The 22,286-nt window shown below is 41.8% G+C and overlaps 2 protein-coding genes across 16 annotated transcripts in view; one reads left to right on the top strand and one right to left on the bottom strand.

Moving 5' to 3' along the window:
- NCOR1 (nuclear receptor corepressor 1) overlaps positions 1-8,272 on the bottom strand; it is a 113,891-nt gene extending 105,619 nt beyond the window's left edge. For 11 of the 12 annotated variants that reach the window (XM_077836563.1, XM_077836562.1, XM_077836565.1 and 8 more), the window contains exon 1: positions 6,213-6,330. The gene's annotated coding sequence lies outside the window, so the exon portion shown is untranslated. Of the gene's footprint in view, positions 1-6,212; positions 6,331-8,174 lie in introns of those variants that run through there. The other variant, XM_077836554.1, reaches the window with a different exon arrangement.
- A 1,276-nt stretch (positions 8,273-9,548) lies between these two features.
- Positions 9,549-22,286, top strand: part of PIGL (phosphatidylinositol glycan anchor biosynthesis class L) — a 109,026-nt gene continuing 96,288 nt past the window's right edge. For all 4 annotated transcript variants that reach the window (XR_013348279.1, XR_013348278.1, XM_077836731.1 and 1 more), the window contains exons 1-2: positions 9,549-9,822; positions 14,848-14,947. Coding sequence is in view for 2 of the 4 variants with exons in the window: in XM_077836731.1 (XP_077692857.1) it covers positions 9,570-9,822; positions 14,848-14,947 (353 nt within the window). In the remaining 2 variants the exon portion in view is untranslated. The remainder of the gene's footprint in view (positions 9,823-14,847; positions 14,948-22,286) is intronic.

Here is a 22,286-nt window from a genome sequence, read left to right on the forward strand (position 1 = left end):
TATGCAGCAGGTTTTCTTCATTAAAATGTAACAAATACTTAAAGCAGTTTCTTACTAGGAACTCATTTAAAAGGACTGCATTAAGCGTACAATTAATAGACTTAAAATAGTCCTTTAGGAATCTGACTTATCCCAACCAAAGAAATTAAGGGTTAAAATAGCTACTCCATCCTGAAGTACCTCATAATTCAGCACTGAGTAATTTATCATAGAGCACTCTAGGACAGGGGTGGGCAAACTACAGCCAATGGGCCAGATCCGGCCTGCAAGCCATTTTTAAACCAGTCCTGGAGCTACCGCTAGGGAGTAGGGTCTGGGGCTTGCCCTGCTGCGGTGCTCCAGCTGGGGAGCAGGGTCGGGAGCCGCTCCATGTGATTCCCAGAAGCAGCGGCATGGCCCCACTCCAGCTCCTACGCGTAGGGGCAGCCGGGGGCTCCGCTCTGCACGTTGCTGCCGCCGCTGCTTCCTGCACATCTCTCATTGGCCGGGAACTGTGTCCAATTGGAGCTGCAGGGGTGGCGCCCACGGACAGGACAGTGTGTAGAGCCATCTAGCCACAGCTCTGCATAGGAGCCGGAGTGGGGACATGGCCTCTGCTTCCAGGAGCCACTTGAGGAGAGCACTGCCCGAAGCCTACACCGCATAGCCTCTCCCTGTGCCCCAACCCCTTGCCCCAGCCCTGATCCCCCTCCTGGCCTCCAAACCCCTTGATCCCAGGCTAGAGCACCCTCCTGCACCCCAAACTCCTCATCCCCAGGCCCAACCCAGAGCCCACACTCCCAGACAGAGCTCTCATCCCCCACGTCCCGAGCCCCTTACCACACCCTGAACTCCTCATTGCTGGCCCCACCCTGGAGCCCACACCTACAACCAGAGCCTCACCCATTCCTGTACTCCAACCCCAATTAGTGAGGATTCATGGCTCGCCATACAATTTTTATTCCCAGATGTGGCCCTCGGGCCAAAAAGTTTACCTACCCCTGCTCTAGGACTACTGCAATCATTAATTCACATTGAAGCAATTTAAGAATAAAATAGCAGCCCCCAAGTGTAAACCCCATTGCCTCTGTTGGTTTACTAAATTAGGTAAAATAGTGTATCTTGAAATAATTTAGTTTTCTTGAAAAAATGGAACTTTCAAAAATTATAGCCTTTCATTAGTACAATAATAATCTCGAGGTCATATACAGTATATTGCACCCCATCCACAAAAAGCTATGGGATTAACACTTAATAGTATATTTAAAATACTATTAAGGTCTACAATAAAAGATTAAAGAAACCACAGAATCTTTACCACTAATAAGTATAGATAGTTGTCCTTTCAAGAGATATGCAAAGGCATGTAGAGGTGGGCCCTTGGGTATCGAGCACACAGTGTTTCACAGAGTGTAGAGGAAAATACAAGTTCAATTAGGCTCAAGACAAATTCAGGCTTACACTCTAGATACACAGACAATATCCTTTAAAATTAGAATTTTCAAAGAATTTAAAAGCAATACCAAACTTCTTGTCAAATACTCTATACCAAATTGAAAAGTGGCATGCCAGAGAAAAGGATTATTTCTATTTATTGTGTTAAGTACCGAGTTTGAGGCATGTGCTATTTAACAGGAAGAATGAACAGATACACATACAACCCTTTTGTAAGGATCAGACCAGTAGAGGTACTATGTTGATGGTGTGACAAAAAATAAATAAGGCCACAAGTTATACTCTTCTTACATGTTTCACAGTAGCAGCCGGGTTAGTCTGTATCTGCAAAAAGAAAAGGAGGATTTATGATACCTTGAAGACTAACAAATTTATTTCAGCATAAGCTTTCATGAGCTACAGCTCACTTCATCAGATGCATTCAGTGGACACCCAGTATATCAGAACAAAAGCAACTAATAATTAGACAATATTTTAAAAGAATGTACGGTTTCAGAGTAGCAGCCGTGTTAGTCCGATGAAGTGAGCTGTAGCTCAAGAAAGCTTATGCTCAAATAAATTTGTTAGTCTCTGAGGTGCCACAAGTCCTCCTTTTCTTTTTAAAAGTATGTATTAATCCAAGATAAAAATCTACAATGGATACCAATCAAGGATGTGCTTTTTTTCACTGAAAATATTTCTCCTAAATCTTGTCATGACTAAGAATACTAATTAGTTGTAGGTTGCGGTTTTGCACCATTACCCACTCACCCTTTTTTTTTTGGATGAATAGAGTTTTGTAGTTGTAATGAATTTAACCTTCTAATGTCTCCAAATAAAACATGAATCAGTAGGTATACACTTTAAGATGAGGGATAGGTAAGTAAGTTAAAACCATGTTCAGCATTTGTTAGTCATCTGCCTTGAAATGAGGATGCTCTCATAAATGGTCTGCCAAGTTGTTGCCCTTCATGGCAGCTTCAGTAAAGTCTCTACAGAAATTCTTCTGATAACTTACCACCAGTTTCCCTAGAGCAAAATAAGTAAATAAACAAACAAACCTATGGAGGCTATTTTTCCCCTCTTTCCCCAGGGATGAATACATACAGTATCACTTCAAGATGACTGCTGACAGGATTAAGCAAATTCACTTCCCCTGAACTAGCAGAAGGAAACAAGAAAATGACTAAGAAGCCATCACACCATGATGGACAAGTCTTCTATTTCTTCTAGAGGTATTCACACAAGGACAGTGAGAAAGTTCTTATTTTCAGCTTTAAATAATCTGGTCAGCCAAAGCACCCAGGATTTTTAAGTCCAGCCAGCAGTGATTAAATTTTATTTGTCTGGACTGAGTTTTTCATTGTTTCAAGCAGTTGCACAATAGGATTTTTTCAGAGGTTGACTAATGCACCTTCATACAAATATAAGATCTCTATTTTGCAATAACCTTTGAAGTCAGTCACTTTAAAAAAACCACATAGACCAACATCCTCCTCAAGCATTAAGAAACAAAAACATTGCATATCAAAGCAGTCTAGGACTAATTGGGCAGCACTGTTTAAGTGTTTTGGACATGTGGTGATTCAAGGACATACAAGTTCCCTCCGAGTATCCTGAGAGATCCTTAGCTCCAAAGTAAATTGGAATTCTCTGCATGTAGACTAATACTCCAAGGTGAAGCTCCATAAGGTCCAGGTGACTTCAAACTCATAGCAATTTATCAGTGAGAATGGATAAAAATCAAGGCAACATAGTGAAGATTTTAGCATCGTACACAACATCGTTTCTAGACAGAGAAGCAGAGAATTTCATTGAGCACATTCCGGACTATTTGCATAATTTAGAAAAAGACCAAAGTAAATATTTACAGACAGCAATGGTGCACAGGTCAGAATTTTCATCTAGATCATTTACAGTGGAAGGACTATGTGGCACATTAAGTTAATTTATTCATTTTTCACTTGTGACTTTGGTTCAGATTTGACAAAAGTTCAAAAATGAGTATAAGAGCATCAGACTAGCATTCAGGAAACATTTGTTCATGTTATGGAACCGCTATACAGGTAGTATTCTTACTTATTATTGTGCTGCATTGCACTTGCATGCATTGTACCTGGCTTCCAACTTCAATGACCATTAACTTTTTTTTTTTTAAAGTTAGCCATATGTATTAAAAGAAAAACTGAATAATATTTTGGCTACTTCAGGAAACCCCCAATGAAAAAGCAAATTTAAGGAGAGCACAAAAAATAAAGAGAAAGACAAGCAAAACATACTGCACACAAAAATAGCCCAGAGCTTTTAAGGAAAATTAGACCTACACCGAACGAAGAGAGATATGACTAATGTTATGCAGAGAAAAAGTTAATGTGACGGTCAATAAAAACACAATTCTGGCTGATTTTAATTTACTGTTACAAGTAACAATTAAGAAATATAACTGAACGATTGAGAGAATTTTTTTTTTTAATTGTGCATTTGACAGCACTTTGTATGGAGTCCATTTCCCCTGTTTGTAAAAGTGTCTCACTCACACTCACTGGGAAGATGAATATTTTAGAAGATAGAAAGATGTAATTATAAGGCCACAACAACTGGTGAAGAGAAACTGAAGAAAGAGATTCAAAGGCAGGTGTAGCTACTATGACCTTATTTTTTTTAAATCAGATTTCTAGTTGACAGTATCCCTTTAAATAAAAAGACCAGATTAACAGAATTCTAATGCAAAATTCAATTCAAATATCAGAAAGCTTGGTGTGGATGACAAAATAAGTAACCTATATGGGTTCTGAGAGCATTTAGAATATATTAATTTCTATCCTGCTAAGACTATGATATATTTTGATATTTTAGCATCAGCCAACCCTTCATTACATGTTCAAAATACATTCTGGTCATATATTATCTATATTGTATTCTAACCTACTGAATACATTAAACTAAATAGGAAAAATATTTTAATTGCAGCACTTTCTCTGTCCACTTCCAAATGCAAGTTATAACTCCAACAGCAAGAAAGCTCCCAAATGTTGCTCATTCCCAGGCATCATTAGTACATTTAGACGAGCAACAACATGCAATACACTTTCAAATGAAAAAACAAATTGCCCTGCACATTAATTTATATCAAAAATTTAACCTCACCAGGGAATCTATATGAGAGAGCAATCCCAAGAAAAATTAACGGCACATTCACAAATAATTTCAATTTAAAATAGCTACAAAGAATCCTCTTCTCTGAACTTTCCTAGCTTTAGGACAAGTTTGTACCTTCCCGCAACACACACACAAGATTTCAGCAGACGAGAAATCCACTTCAAATATTATATACTTTTTCAAACTTCATGGTTGTTCAGGCAAGAAGAAATAGCAAAACAACTGGTGTTCTACTATACAGACTAAGGCCAACAAAAAATAAGATCTGGACACAGTCCTTATGTGACCAAACATACTACCATAGTATCTTTTTTATTGAGGTCCTCATCACAAAATTATCACTATGTTAAAGAGATAATATAGCATAACTTCTCCTCAAATAATAAAGTCTACAACAAAAAATAAAATGAAATATATAAATCCAGTACAGGTCCAGCACTCTTTACCCATGGACACCATAGGTTTAAAATAGCATACAATGTAAATATATTGACACAAAGCCGACCATTCCAAGTTAACTCACTAGTGACAAGGAGAAATAACTACAGCCTGGATCCACTATTGTTTTTTCACTTAGGTTACATAGCTTTTTGCAATGATGAAGTAAATAGGATTGTTAAAGACCACCTTTTTCTAAGCATGAAAAACAAGAACTTCAGACAGCAATAACAGTTTATTCAGCCCTGCATGTGTATTTACGCTGGTTTAATATTAAGAGTGGGTAATGTTAAACAGGACTGATGACCAATTACAATTAACACAATATACTTATACACAATAGCAATAACTAGTTTTGAAGAGCAGCAACTGACTAGGCACAGTCTACCATCAACTTTGGACAATTACAATAAGCCACCTCCATTGTTTCCTGCAACACCACACAGATGACAGAGACTGGGGATATTTACAGATCCTGAATCAACAATTCAGTGTCAGTGTCGGCATCGGCAGCAGCAACCCCGCCCCCACCCCAGTGTGGGACTAGGGCAGGCAGCTCTGGGGCAGTAGCTGCACTTTCCAATCTGCAGCTTCTGTAACCAGGACATCTCCAGAAACTAACTACAGTACATCGAACAATCCACGCTCCTCTCCACGTTCCCAGAGGGTTGCGTTTTCGGCACCCCCTCCCAAGGAGGGACCAACATCCAGGAGAAGAGCGATGCTCGGGAATGTCTCCAGAAACCTCTTGGTAGTAGCCAGCCCTGCTACACCCCAGGCCTAATTCCCTCATCCCCAAACACCCACCCCACCCCCGCTTCATGCTCGTCCCCCTTCATGCTACCCCCACCTCCCCTCCAGCCATTCACAGCTCCCCCCACCGCCACCACCTCCCTATGGGCGAGCTTCTCTAGCCCCCCCCCCGCTGAAATCCCCTCCAGCCCCCCTTCCTCTGCAGCCCTCCCCTCCCCTCCCCCACCCTGCCCCTCCCATGCCGGCCCCACCCGCTCTCCCTCCTCTCCTCGCCCCACCGCTCCGGGGGGGTGGCAGCCGCACATTACCTGTTCTCTGTCCCCGGGGAGGAAGGGAACGACCAGGAGCCCCCGCCTCCGCCTCCTTACAGCCGCCGCGCTAGGCCCCGAGGCCCGAAACGGCGGCAGCGCCTCCCCCGCAGTTGCCCGGAGAAACCCTCCCCCTCTTACCGGCAGCGCGGCGCTGGAACGAAGCAGACGGCCGACTCGAGCTAGGGTCGAGATTCGCGGAGTCTCTCACCTCAGCCTCAGCTCCTCCGTCGCCGCCATCTTGTTTCCCCTCCCCCCGGCTCGGGCGGCTCCTCCCCCTGTGGCCGGGTCCTAACAGCTACATAACAAACCCGCACAGCCAGGGGCCCGTTTCTCGTTTTCTGCCCGCTGTCAGGGTCAGATCACGAACACTCGGCCTTTTCCCAGTCTTCCTGGGAGCCCCAGTAACACCGGACCGGGTCGACCCGTTCCTGGGCAGCGGAAGGAGGGGGTGTCACTATACCACTGCCAGGACCCGTCGGTCTGTGCAGCGGTAAAGGACTCCCCCCCCCTCATGGGGGGGAAGGAGCGGGGTGCCCGCGGCATGGCCATAGGGGAGACTCGCGGAGGGAGGGAGGCCGCCTTCGCTGTTTAGTGGAGCGAGGCCAAGGGGGGCGCTGACTCTGGGGGAGCTGAGACATGGCCAGAGGGTGGGGGCAAGGACATCATGTGGAACTCACCGTGGGAAGGAGAGAAAGGACATGGGGCAGGTGCCAGCCATTGAGAGTGGGTGGGGACACTAAGCGGCGGGGGAGAGGGTTCCAGTGTGACACTTGCGGGGGAGGAGGGGGGTTGTAGTCATCTGTGGCCTTTCACAGGACTATGTGTTGCGCTAACGCGACCAGACCGAGTGTTGTCATCTCAAAATTAGCAATTCTAGCGCCTGATGATGCGACCTGTGCATTAAATATTAGCGGGTGAGCGGTAGTTCTGTTTGCCAGGGCCGGGCGTACAGGAGCAGAGCCTGCAATAGACAGATGATCCTTTTATTTTTATGGCGATATTTTATTCAGCTAAGGGGATCATACCCAGAAAAACTGTCTTTCCACACACACTCCAAATAAGGTCAAATTAATATGTGTTATAATAGGTGAAATGTTTGTCAATGCTGTATAGGTTGGGGCTGGGGGGGGGGTATAAACAGAGAAGGCAAATCCAAGTACCAAATCCAAATACCATACATGCACAATGCCAGTGTGATTAAAATAAGAGCGAATACAGCAAAGGGGAGAAAAGAGCTTTACATGTTATCAATGCAAACAAGATGTTTTTAAAAATCCATCTGCAAGGCTGTTAAGATGTGAAAATTTGAATGAGTGAGAAATTAATTATTCCAATGAAAGGAGCACAGCAAAATCCTTCAAAACAAGTGAAATATCATTTTTAGAACTACCTTAAAAATGAATCCTACATTAAGGGAGTCACGCTCTGAAACGGAATGAGACTTGGCAAGTCTTCAATATATTTTACACCGTGTGAATGTTTCATACATGCTGTATAGGTTGAGGGGCAAGGGAAGAAAGGGGAAAAAAACCAGAAATAGTCCTGCCAAGTCTCAGTTTCAGGAAGACTTACATTTTGTAATGAATTTTGTGCTATTTTTCTCAAGCCTCTCCCTCTAGTGAGGAAGGGTTTTTTTTTAAATGTTTTAGTGAGGCAATTAAAATGTCAGTTTTTCTTTTTAAATATTCCTTTTTCAAATTGCCCACTGCAAATAAATTATCTGATAATTTTTTTAGCATGCTATTTTAATTGTGATAACACCACAGAGAGGTCCCAATTCTCAGGCATTCTTCACAGGAAAAAAAGGAGTGAGAGTCTCTGTTTCCATGCTCACATAAGCAGCACTGAGTGTGAAGGGCCCTGTTTCAATGTTTGTGGGGGGTGAGGGGCCATATAATTACTGCAGGTATTTATTTGGTGGTTGACACTGTAGCAGCTGGGTGTACTTTATTATTTTTATTATTATTTTTATTATATTTAAAAGTATTTATATTGCAGTATTGGGACCCCATTGTGTTAAAGTGCTGTACAAGTTTGAGATCAGACAGTCCCTGACCTAAAGAGTTTACAAAATATAATACCAAACCTGCAAACACTTACATGGTTAATTTTCTGGACTGTGAGTGGTTCTATTGATTTCAGTAGGTTTACTCACAGTGTGTAGAGTTAAGCATATGCACAAATCTTGACAGCTTCAGGTCCTAAATAGACAAGATAAAACAGTAAAAACAAGATAAGTTACTGGTAAGATGTCAAATGTACATCTATTTTTAGTTTTTGGCTTTTTTAACGTTGGTTTTCCCCCAACTGTGGTCCTTATCCTGCTCTACAACCCTATGTCCAAGTGGTTCAGACCTTACCCTTGCTGACTACTCTTCTACCTTGCACATCCCCAGGAAAAACATTAGTAATATATTTTATTACTTTTCTAATGATAATTTATATCTTTTTTCCTGTTTCTCTATTCCCTCCATCTCCTTCTCATGGTAACTTCAACCTCTAATCAGCACCCAAATGCCTTCTATTTCATGTTGTCACAGTTAAAATAGTTGTGCATCACAGAGGTCTGAACACATGTAGAATCTCTGAAGGCGTACACTCCTCTTACCTTTCTGCTCCTTCAGCTCTATATGATTTAGAAGATTACAACCAACTCACAGGGTTTCTGTAATCTACATTAGAAGGCAGCAATGGATAAACAAATTATATGACCTCAAATCCTACATTTAATATATATTATATTTACTATTATTTAAGTGTCAATTTCATGTGTTTGGTGCTGTCCAAGACACAAATAATAAAGACAGTCCTTGCATCAAAAAGTTTACAATGTAAGGTCATAATCCTGCAACTAGATCTGCATGAGTAGATCTTAGATTTCAGTACAGTTCAAGGGTCCATCGACTTGGCCCTGACTGCAGGATCTCATCTGAGCCTCCAAAGCAAGAGGGAAGAACTTGGTGTGTAAGCTCTTTGGAGCGGGACTGTACTTCCTATGAGTCTGGTATGTCATCTAGCACATTCTTGGGACTATAGCAATACCAGTTATTATAAGCATTGTTAATCATTTCTTGCCAACAAAGCAAAATACATGCATTGGTAGAGGTGATTTTAAAGGATGGGGTGATAGCCACATGCATGTGAGGCCCATTGTGGCCTTGGTGTGGCCTTTTCTGATGTCCCAGTGGGAGCCTGTGTAGTGGGGGGATATTGGTGAGGCTGGAGCTCTTTTCTCTGTGCATGAATCTTTTCTGGGTGGAGTTCCCACAAGGGGCTCATTTTCCCCTCCCCAAGGGGGGGGGGCATCTGGTGGGCCAGTTCTGGGGCAGTGAAGGAGGAGAGTGACCCCTGCGTGTTATCCCTGTCACTCCCTTCTGGGTTCACCCAAAGAAGAGAGCCTTGCCCAGGGAAAAGCCCTTTCGAGGCGCGGAACCTTTCTGCCGCTCGTCCTTGTTCCCGCCCGGAACGACCTGGTCCCTTCCGGTTTCGGTCGCTATGGCGCTGGCGCCGCTGGGTTCGATCCTGGCGGCGCTGCTTGCGCTTCTTTGGCTGGGCTGGCTCTGGTTGCGACGACGCGGCGCGGGTTGGGGACAGCGAACCCTGTGTGCGGCGGGACCAGCGCGGGCCGATGACGTTCGTGCCCTGGTCGTGACGGCGCACCCTGATGACGAAGCCATGTTCTTTGCTCCCACAATCCTCAGCCTGGGCAGGTTTCGGGCCCAGCTCTGGCTGCTGTGCTGCTCTTCAGGTGAGGAATGGGGAGGGTGGGTCTGGCCAACGTTGACCGGCTGAGGGAAGTGCCAACACACTGCACCCAGTGACACCACATGCTGTGACATCATCGTGCCGTGACGTCATTACCCGGTGTTGTATCCCATGGTGACATCACCCAATCAGGCTTTTGTGTTGTAGCCAACATCCTCATGATATCACCCCGCTTTACAATGATACAATGTAACTGAGTTGTGTCATACCCCAGGTTGCCAGTTTTGCTTGGACGTATTCCTGGAGTTTTCATCACATGATATAATCTTTAATTAAAGATTAATCTTCAGTTCCTGGAGCCAACAGGACAATCCTGGAGCGTCAACAACCCTAGTTTACCACATCAGGACTTCAGGACACCACGCTGTATGTTACAACTTCACAATGTTATGTGTGGCCTAGTAGTAGATGTGCACTCCATTATGAAGTCATTGTCCCATCATGATACATTGTAGCATTGCTTCCAAAATATCAGCACACAGTGACAAAACACAGTATTGCATGCATTAAAACGTCACCATGCTATTCAGTTCATAGTGCTCAAGAAATCACTGCACTCTAACTAACCCTAGTTTGATGCAATCCCCACTTGACAGCAGGCTAGAACATGTATCATTTAATGGAAAGTGGGCAGTGGTAACTCATGGGGACCAGTAGAGAGGCTAATGATTAAGGTGTGGGAGGGTGGGTACATCCAGAGGACCATTCCACAAATCCTGAAGTACTAGTACTGTGATAGATATCAGTGGTTAGGAACTACTGGTAAGAAGTATAATAAAACTGTATCTGATGTAGTGAGTTCCATGCAAATTGTACCTCCCAAAACACTTTAAAATTAATTAGATAATAATGCAAAGAAATGAAAAGAAAGACATTTAGTTGTGTAGACGCACAAACATATGATTGTTTATAAAACATTATAGTGTGAATGGCGCTGCACAGACATAAAAGATAGGGTTCCTGTCCCAAGGAGATTATAATGTAAGTTAAGGATCAAGAATCTTTTTGTCATGAATTTCCTTATTAGAAACTATATAGTGTCAAATGCACATCTGAGTCATTTTTTGATGGGAGAAGAGTCCCTCTGTAGGTCTCAAGACTCTAGGTAGCTCAACTCTTCTGTTCCCAATTCTCAAGCCTTTAAGTCATTAAACCTCTCTAGGTGAGAAGACCTGGATGGAGTATTTGGAGCCCATTGGTGTTACTCTTTTATCAGTCAAAGTCTGTCACCCATCCAGAGCTGAATATGCAGCCTCCAGTGTGTTGCTTGCTGTCTTGGATCATGAGAGACCAGAACTGGACCCCATTTGGCTTTCTCACAACTGTGCAGAGAGGTTAGCACAGTGCCACCAAGCCAGCTCAGTCTAGAGCATTTCTTATATATAAGGCTACGTTTTAGTCACAGGCGTTTTTAGTAAAAGTCATGGACAGGTCACAGGCCATAAACAAAAATACACGGGCCCGTGACCTGTCCATGACTTTTACTAAAAATACCTGCCCTGACTAAAACTTGGGAATGGGGGCTGTGGATGCTCTGGGGGGGAGAGCAGTCCAGGAGCACCGCGGGTGCTGGGGAATGTGGCTGAGGGAAGGGGGGGTTGGTGGGACTGGCAAGGGCTTCCTACCCAGCTCCGCATTCCTGCAACTCCTAGGCAGCAGAGGCAGGGGAACCACAGTCAATGGGAGCTGTGGGGGCGTGGCCTGCACGTGCGGGCAACACCCGGAGTCCCTCCGCTACCTAGGAGCTGCAGGGGAGGCCATGCAAGTGGGAGCCAGGGAGCCCCCCACCCCGAGGTAAACTCCCCCCCTACATTCCCCAGCCCCTAGCCCTGAGCCCACTCCCACACACCCAAATTGCTGCTGCTGGCCCAGGGGCTGCCCGGATTGAGCAGCCCCTGAGCAAACATCAGCCACTGCAAAAGTCACGGAGATCACAGGAAGTCACGGAATCCATGACCTCTGTGACAGACTTGCAGCCTTACTTATATACAGGTATACTGCTATTACACACGCCTTTCCCAAAGAAGTAAATCTTTTTTTGTAATCAATTTCCTTAAAATCATTGGCAATAGTCTTGTTATAGAGATTTCGCACATATCAAAAAGTGTCTTTTGTGCTGCTTCAGATTAATCACTCATGTTTTTTGAAAGGGAACTGCCCTTGCAAGGGGATGGACTCACAGATCTTTTTCATTTCATAGTAGGATCCTGTGATCCAAATGGTTGGTCCTTCATTTGTTTGTGCAATAGACGAGGCTGATCAGATACTATATTAAGGTTCCCATTATTTTCTTCTGTGAAATTTTAAAACGGAGGCAAAATGGCTACTTAGAAACCATCACACTTGCAATTGTCAGATCACAACCAAAAATGCCACTAGAATGCGTTGAAATTAGAGCACTGTGAGCAAATTGTTATTGGTCACACAGTCCAGGGTGAATAACTGGTGGCACTAACACCCCAATAGCTCTCTTTAGTAGCTGCCATCCTATTGAGAGAGTTCCATGGATGAGGTTCAGGAATACTAGCCACTCAATGCTTTTCAGTAGCAATGGCTGCCCAATAATGCTATTTTGTATTTATGTAGTGCCTGTCATCCTAAGGTATTTCACAAATGGTGGATCACATTCTGTTCTCAGATATATATGAATCTTCAGTGGAAGTTGTGTGCGTGTAATCCAAGGACAGAAATTGGCCCTGTATACATACATTGTCACTGAAGCATAGCTCTCTCTGCAGTGGAGGTCAGCAACTCACTAGCACACAGCACATTGCATAATAGCAGAGTAAATTTTGGCTGAGGAAAATCCTCACTCCTTCCAGTAGTATCCTGGGATCATTAAGACCCAAGAATAAGAGACAGAGATTCTGCTTCTAAAAGACTCTCACCCAGTAAACTGTACAGAAGTATTTAAATCTACCTAGGAAGGATGTAGGTTTGAGTTGATTCTGCTGGGATCTGAGCCTCTGCCTCCAGGAAAGCTGTAGAGTTCCAACCTGATGTTTAGCTCAGTAAGTCATCCCTTCCATGGATGATCAGTATCAGAGCCTCCTGAAGATACACATTTCTGGGCTGCAGTAAGAGTCTAAATTTCATTGTGATAAGAAAAGTTGTCTCTTCTGAGGTTAATGTTTCACTCTGAGCATCATATGAAGCTGATTTTGGCAGCTCAGATTGTAGCACTTCACCAGATGAATGCCAGATTCTGATGACTCACCTCACAATAATAAAAAGTTCCGTGTAGTTCAGAATAGCTGACTGCAAACTGGAATCACACATTAAAACTCTGCAGTATTTTTTCATTGTATTGCTTGGAAGTTATAAGCTGCACAGGGCAGCACGCCTTCTGAGGCCAGCTGAGCTCTAACCTGGACTTTTCATGATTCATGCTAACAAACAGACCACATAACACGAAGGCAGAATGAGAAGAAAATAATTAAATCAAGAAGCAGCCTATATCTTAAGTTAATGAATCCTGGTTCCATGCTACCCTGGGTCCCACTGTGGCTATTATAAGTTTTCCAGAATGCTGTTTTCTAAATGCGGTTTTAACATATTTTAACATTCCTTTCTTGGTTCCGTAAATGCTTTTCAATTCTGCTCTATTACCTCCTGCATGAACGTTACTTGGTACATTTGTTTTAGAAACAGTGCAGACTTCTGAGGAATTAGTTTCTTGACACAGAGACTATAATGATAGGAAATCTCGTACGTGTCTCGTTAATTTTGACAGTGCTTCATTATTGCAGTATTCTAGTTTTAGGTGAATATTCGTGCTCATGAAAGGTGCTCATGACCACACTGGAAACTTAAGCCCTTTAATTGTTAGTTAAATCACAAGCATTAGGTAGGAATGTTTCTTACACAGTACTGACACTCTGCTGTTCTGAAGTCTGAGGACCTAATCTTGAGCTAGTGTAATTAGTATAGTTCTGTTGAAGTCAGTGCAACTACACTGATTTATGCCAATACAGAGTCTGACCTACCACCTCTAGTAGTGAGGGAGGAGTTCAGTTTTTGATCTCTCCTAAGGAGACCAATTATCACCAGTTGTGTTATAGATACTTGTCTGCCAAGAACTGGACTGCAATGTACCATCTCATTTAACGGAGGCCACCTAGCTATTGTCAAATAGTAAGCGCTTTTGGCCCTCTCTCATTGGAAAGGTGATTTCCCCTGTATTTGTAAAAAGATCTTGACCAATAGTTTTAACATCATGAGATATCAGTGATTTCCATACAGGTAATGTGAGAACACAGACATCCATTTATGTGCTTGCTAGAATTTCATTAGTTTACAAAGATAACATACTTTTTTACTCAAAGCATAACTAGCCTGTGGAACTCACTGCAACAAAAGATCATTGAGGTCAGGAGTTTAGTAATAGTAAGAAAGGGATTAGGCATTTATTTATATGTATAATAAGATCATTCACTGTAACACTAAAAAGGATAAAAACATAAGAGAGCTATAAACCCTCATGCTTCAGGACATAAGCCAGCCATTAATAGATTGGGGAGGAGAGAGGAAAAAAATTCTCTACGAGCAGGTTATTCCATAATTATCCATTATGGGCTTTCTTGCATCTTCTGTTGAAGGATCTGATACTGGCCACTGTCAGAGACAGGATACTGGACTAGATGGACCATTGATCTGATTTGGTATGGCAAATTCCTGTGTTCCAACCAAGAGAGCTCATTAATTATAAAGAGTCAAACTCTGCTCTAAGAGATGAATGTGCAGCTCCATTTGGAGTCAAGGCACGAGTGTGGCTGTATTGGGTCCTAAAACTTTACACTGGGCCAAAGGGAGTGTTTCCTGAGTATAAGCTATAGGATTTGCTCCCCACAATGTACCTCTTCCTCAGGTGGGGAACCCTAGTACTAAGTCTTTTCAGACCTTACATGTGGTACCTACATATGCTTGATGCTTTGAGGATTTGAGGACAGAGATGTTCCATGCTAAATTGAAGTCAAGTAGATAGTGTTACTGCATTTGTTATTTTCAGGAAATTACTACAATCAAGGGGAGATTCGTAAGAAAGAACTCGTACAGAGTTGTGCTGTTTTGGGGATCCCTCCTTCCAATGTAACAGTTATTGACCACAGGTAACTATTTTTTAATTATAGCAGAATCCCATTGTTGTGTGTAAATAGGAAATATCAACTAATGCACCCTGGACTTGGAAATCTAGTAAAAGTTTACTAGTTTCCCATGCTGTGAACTTCATTATCAGTCAAATGGAAGTGTAGTGTAACATTTATTGAATAACTCTTTAGTACTGTATAAGGAAATCTAGGTCATTTTGACATGAATTCCAATATATCTTGGTGCTCAGATCATTTCAGTTAAGGCCTGCCCAAAAAGCAACTGAAAATATGACAAGTTCCCAGGCTAGCTGTGTTCTAGCTCAGTGGGTCTGGGCAGCATAGTTATATTATTTTTTCCCTGAGTACTGTGCTAGCCAAACTGTTATAGATGACCCCTCACACCAAGTCATCTATGAGCAAGTCTGTGCCACAAATATGACTATATCAGGGGACTGGTTACAGCATTAAAATACAGCTGTTCCCTGATTTGGTTACAATGTAGTTACAGTGAATAGTATAGATGGTTCCTTAACTATTCTCCATAATCAAGCTAAAGATTTGGGCATGTTAGTTAAGATCCTGTCTATGAATTGGAGTTATGCTGGGACTGGGCCTCTGGATATTTGGATATCCGATGAAGTGAGCTGTAGCTCACGAAAGCTCATGCTCAATTAAATTGGTTAGTCTCTAAGGTGCCACAAGTACTCCTTTTCTTTTTGCGAATACAGACTAACACGGCTGTTACTCTGAAACCTGGATATTTATGGTGTCTACAATTCTTTAAAAGAATTTCTCCTGTCCACGCTGGTCAAGGGAACCATGGTAACAACAACGGAGATTAAACAGAATTGTTGTTAGCACAATTTTAGTCATAGTGTCGGCAGGGCATTAGAGGCATGTCTGTGCTGACAGTACCATTGGCCAGATCCTCAGCTGGTGTAAACTGCTGTAGCTTCATTGATTTTAGTTATGCTTATGCTGATTTACACCAGTTGCACCTTGCCCCAGATTGTGGAATCATGTTCTAATGTGGTTTGATCTGGTCTGCATATCTGAGACCAAATTATATCCCTGTAGAGGCTGGGCTATAGCGATATCCCATAACATATTTATAACATAGCATAGTCCTACCTACACATGCAAGAATGAACTTGGTATTAGAGTCAAGACATCACATAATTCCCTGATGCTATGGACTAAATGTCTGCACAAGATCCTTAGGCTGTGTCTATACTTACAAGCTTACAGCGGCACAGCTGTGCTGCGGTAAGAGCACTCCGGTAGCCACGTTATGCCAATTGGAGAGAGCACTCCTGTCAACATAATAAAACCAGCTCAACGAGTGGCAGTAGCTATGTTGGTGGGAGATTGTCTCCCGCCAACATAGCCCTGTGCACACGAGCACTTATGCCAGCAAAATTTATGTTGCTCAGGGGGGTGTATTTTTCACATCCCTGAGTTTTGCCAACATAAATGCTAGTTTAGACATGGCCTTATTCTTTTCAATGCTATGTGGACGTGACGGTAGATGATGAAGTCAGCCTTCCTGTGTTTATGATTACTTTAGAAACTTTCTTCTGGAGAGGCAGTTTAACATGCTGAATTAGTGAATCATAGAACCCAGTGATTGTAGAGACCCATTATGTCACTCATTACAACTCCATGCAAATACAGGCTGATGGCTGATACTAAAAATGGAGGAGAAATGTACAGGCAAACAATGAACAGGTGGTTGTTTTTAGTATTGAAGAACCATAATAAAAACAATAAAAGAACATTTTTTATTAAAAACAAACAATTAACTAAAGGCATGATTTAAACCCACAAAAGCTAGAAAAGCCAGACTAAATATCCAGGCCCCAAACTGACCTTTGTTCTTAACATGCAACAGATTATTAAACAATCAATTTGTAACCACGTAGAGGATAATGGAGTTATAAGGAATAGGCAGTATGGATTTGTCCAACACAAGTCATGCGACACCAACCTAATTTCCTTCTTTGACAGGGTTATCGGCCTCGTGTGTAGAGGGAAAGCAGTTGATGTTATATATCTTGATTTTAGTAAGGCTTTTGACACAGTCCCACATGATACTCTCATAAGCAAACTAGGGAAATGCAGTCTAGATGAACTTATAAGGTGGGTGCACAACAGTTTGAAAGACCATAGTCAAAGTGAAAGTCACTGTCAAATTGGGAGGGTGAATCTAGAAAGGGCGTCCCACAGGAGCCAGTCCTGGGTCTGGTACTACTCAATATTTTAATTAATAACTTGGAAAATTATGTGGAGAGTATTGCTTATAAAATTTGAAGATGACACCAAGATGGGAGGGATTGCAAGTACCTTGGAAGATACGATTAGAATTCAAAATAACATTGGAGAATTGGTCTGAATTCAACAAGATGAAATTCAGTAAAGATAAGTGCAAAGTACTTCACTTAATGCACAACTACAAAATGGGGAGGAGGATCTGGGGATTCTAGTGGATCACAAATTGAATATGAGTCCACAATATGTTGCAGTTGCAAAAAAGGCTAATATCATTCTGGAGTGTACTAACAGGTGTGTTATGTGGAAGACTTGGGAGGTAATTGTCTTGCTGTACTCGACAATGATGAGGCCTCTGCTGGAGTACTGTTTCCAGTTCTGGGCCCCACACTGTAAGAAAGATGTGGGCAAATTGGAGAGAGTCCAGAGGAGAGCAACAAAATGATAAAAGGTTTAGAAAATCGGATCTATGAGGAAAGCTTTTAAAAACTGGACATGTTTAGTCTTCAGAAAAGAAGATTATGGGGGGGTCAGCCTGATAACAGTCTTCAAATACGTTAAGGGCTGTTATAAAGAGGAAGGAGATCAAGTGTTCTCCATGTTCACTGAAGATAGGATAAGTAGTAAGGGACTCAGTCTTCAGCAAGGGAGGTTTAGGTTAGAAACATATTAGGAAAAACATTCTAACAATAAGGGTAGTTAAACTCTGGAACCAACTTCCAAGGGAGGTTCTGGAATTCCTATCACTGGAGGTTTTTAAGAAGAGGTTGGACAAGTACCTGTCAGGTATGGTCTAAGTTTACTTGGTCCTGCTGCCGCAAACAGGGCTGGACTAAATGACCTCTCAAGATCCTTTCCAGTCCTATATTCTTATGGTTCTTTGTTTTCTCTTGAGGTAAGGCCCCAGAGTCAACAGGCCTGAATTCCCTGGCTTTTGAGGGTTTAGGTCTGACTTTCTGTTTTAGTTCAACAGAGTTTTTTGGGTCAGATGAGGTAAGTGTTTATTGGGAGTCTCCCTTTTGAGTGAATGGAGAGCTGCTCCCCTTCCCTTCTCTTGAGCTGCTTTTGGGTAATTCTGTTTTGCAGTGTTGCTGTATTGCAACAGTTAGTACTGTGGGGGGAAAAGTCAAGTCACTGTAATTGGCAAAGTGTAAAGGAACAGACAGTATGCTGTAATTGAAGCAAGTGTCTCTTGAAATTTACAAAAAGGATGCTCAAAAAAATAGAAGTGGTGGTCCAACTGGTTGGTGATTTCTCTAGTGCAATGTGCAATTGGTTACTATATGATGCAAGCTTCCTGACACTGGTCACGCATTCTCACCAATATATACAACCCAGAGCACTGTTTTTTGCAAGAAATACCTTGGTTTCCTTAATAGATAAAGTGCAGGTAATTTAAAAAGAAGAGCCTTGATAACCTCTCCTAATTACAGCATATGTAAAAAATTATGGATGTGTGATCTTCACAGTGGAGGCAAGTGTCTGAAAGGCACAGAGGTAGATATTAACTTGAATGTGAGATAAAAAGTTAAGACCTTATCTGTAAAGACTTTACTTCATCATCAGATACTGGCAAATAGGCTCACTTTTTGCCAACAAGTTAAAAGGCCAACTCCTGAAGTTGTTACTCAATTCTTACTCAGAATCAGATCCCTTTTTATGAGCCAAATCCTGAGTGCGGCAGAGCACTTGTAACTCGCGTTGACGTTGTTAGAAGCTGAGTGAGGACTGAGTTAAGGACTTGAGGATGCTGTTTTTAATACTGTCGATACACAAGCACATCAGAGTTCCCTACTGTGCCGAGTTTACTTTCAAGATGTATATTCCCTATTTCTGTGAAACAAAATGGTTAGAGGAGCAGGAATGTTTTTCAGACACTTAAGATTTATAGAGAAGCTGTTTTGTCTTGCTATTAGGACAAGGCAATGGGAATAAGGATTCCTGAGTCTTACTCCAGCTCCACCAGTAATTCACAGTGTGACCTTGGGCAAATCATTAACCTCCCTATGCCTCAGTTTCCACTTCTGTAAAATAAGGTGAGGCTTAATGAATTCATGTCTATTCAGTTCTTTGATAGCCTCAGATGGAAGTCGCTATAGCAGGACAAAGCGTTATTTATTATTATTACTATCACTATTGCCATTAACTTCCTTGAAATTCTATAGCTAGGAAGGAGGTGACATTTTCAGAAGGTTGCTCCTCTTTGGCAGTTTGTCAGTGGGTAAATTCTGAGCCCTTCTGTATTTTGTGCTTTCTTCCTAATTCTGCAGCAGAGAATTTCCCATAAATGTAAATAGTTCCTGCTTGACTAAAGGACCAGGGCAGGCACACTGACTATTTTGCGTTCCTTACCCAAACACTGCATGCTTTACATTACCCAAGTGCAACTTTGTATTTTGATAAGGAAAAGGAAAACCCAAAGGATTGCTAGGTCTGGATCTGCTCCAGCCATTGTAGCATGAAGCTGAGTCATGCTATTTCCTCTTTCTTTGCTTAATCTAAAATTGAGTTAGTAGAATTTTCAGTATACAAAAGGGAAGCATATTTGAAGTGTAAAGTTGATTGACATGCTCAGTGTTCTCACTTGGCTGGGGTTGCATATAAAACCATACATGACACTTTCTTTTTACATACTCACAGAAAACCTAAGCATCACTCAATCAGCCTAGAGTGGAACTTACACCAAGGACCCAACCTCTCATTAGGCAACCCTCTGATCTTAAGGAATCCTTTAAAGTAGCCCTGGGATTCCAGGACAGTGTTTGTTCAGCGTTTAAAAAACATCTCTACTAAGCAACTGCTTTCTACTGATTTTTGGGTGGGCACTTAAGGCAATTACTGTACATGCTTCCTCAGTTAAAAACAGCCTAAATCCAGTATACAACTAGTGGCCCTAATTGTTGGCCACATTCCAGCATGAAGAGTCTCCTCGCTGGGGAATCGCCCTGACGTAGCAGCATGCCCAGGAGAGGGAACAGCCAACAGACCGCCCGTTCAAGACACTCATAACTTAGATGGTGACAGGTTTCAGAGTGATAGCCGTGTTAGTCTGTATCAGCAAAAACAACGAGGAGTACTTGTGTACCTTAGAGACTAACGAAAGCTTATGGTCAAATAAATTTGTTAGTCTCTAAGGTGCCACAAGTACTCGTTGTTTTTTCATAACTTAGAGCAGTTGTTGGGGCTGTTAATTAGTTGTGCTGGGCACTACGGGCCAGGTAGAGAATTCAGGGGGGCAGATCCTCAGCTGGTGTAAATTGTCCTAACTCCAACAATTTACACCAGCTGAGAATCTGCCTTAGAGGACATAAAGATGGCTAAAAGCTAACTTTGCCCCACACCCCAACCAGGCTTCACCTCCTGAGCTGCACAGGGTTCAGACTCCAGGATTTCCAAGCTAATTTTTGCAATTTAAACTCAATTTCCACATCCGAGGAAAAAGACATTTGGAGAGTGGAACAAAAACGTGTAAATAAAAAATCATTTTATTAATAATATGTAGGGCTGTTGATTAATCGCAGTTAACTCACATGATTAACGCAAAAATGAATCTTGATTAATCGTAGTTTTAATCGCACTGTTAAACAATAGAATACCAATTGAAATTTATTAAATATTTCTGGATATTTTTCTACATTTCTACATTTTCAAATATATTGATTTCAGTTACAACACAGAATACAAATACACTGCTCACTTTATATTATTGTTTTTGATTACAAATATTTGCACTGTAAAAATGATAAACAAAAGAAATAGTATTTTTCAATTCATCTCATAGAAGTACTGTAGCGCAATCTCTTTATCATGAAAATGCAACTTTCAAATGTAATTTTTTTTTTACATAACTTCACTCAGAAACAAAACAGTGCAAAACTTTAGATCCTACAAGTCACTCAGTCCTACTTCTTGTTCAGCCAATCGCTAAGACAAACAAGTTTGTTTACGTTGACGGGAGATAATGCTGCCCACTTCTTATTTACAATGTCACCAGAAAGTGAGAACAAGCGTTCGCATGGGATTTTTGTAGACAGGATTTCAAGGTATTTACGTGCCAGATATGCTAAACATTCGTATGACCCTTCATGCTTCGGGCACCATTCCAGAGGACGTCTCCATGCTGATGACGCTCGTTAAAAAAATCATGTGTTAATTACATTTGTAACTCCACTCCTTGGGGGAGAACTGTGTATCTCCGGCTCTGTTTTCCCCACATTCTGCAATATATTTCATGTTATAGTAGTCTCGGATGATGACTCAGCACAAATCTGAGAGGGATGAGGTGTGGAGCATGCTTTCAGAAGTCTTAAAAGAGCAACATTCCGATGCAGAAACTACAGAAACCGAACCACCGAAAAGGAAAATCAACCTTCTGCTGGTGGCATCTGACTCAGATGATGAAAATGAACATGCGTCAGTCCGCTCTGCTTTGGATTATTATCAAGCAGAACCTGTCATCAGCATAGATGCATGTCCTCTGGAATGGTGAATGAAGCGTGAAGGGACATATGAATCTTTAGTGCATCTGGCATGTAAATGTCTTGCAATGCCAGCTGCAACAGTACCATGCGAACGCCTGTTCTCACTTTCAGGTGACATTGTGAACAAGAAGCGGGCAGCATTATCTCCTGCAAATGTAAACAAACTTGTTTGTCTGAGCGATTGGCTGAACAAGAAATAGGACTAAGTGGACTTGTAGGCTCTAAAGTTTTACATTGTTTTATTTTTGAATGCAGTTAGTTTTTGAACATAATTCTACATTTTTAAGTTCAACTTTCACGATTAAGAGATTGGACTACAGTATTGTATTAGGTGAATTGAAAAATACTTCCTTTTGTTTTTTACAGTGCAAATATTTGTAATAAAAATATAAATATAAAGTGAGCAGTGTACACTTTATATTCTTGTTGTAACTGAAATCAATATATTTGAAAATGTGGAAAACATCATAAAATATTTAAGTAAATCATATTGTTTAACAGTGCGATTAATCGTGATTCATTTTTTAATCGCTTGACAGCCCTAATAATATGAATTATAATGTAAACAATATTTGAATTGTTCCTGTAGCCCACATAGATATTTGGTA

This window comes from Eretmochelys imbricata, chromosome 17, assembly GCF_965152235.1.
Source record: "Eretmochelys imbricata isolate rEreImb1 chromosome 17, rEreImb1.hap1, whole genome shotgun sequence".
NCBI classification, from domain to species: Eukaryota; Metazoa; Chordata; order Testudines; family Cheloniidae; genus Eretmochelys; species Eretmochelys imbricata.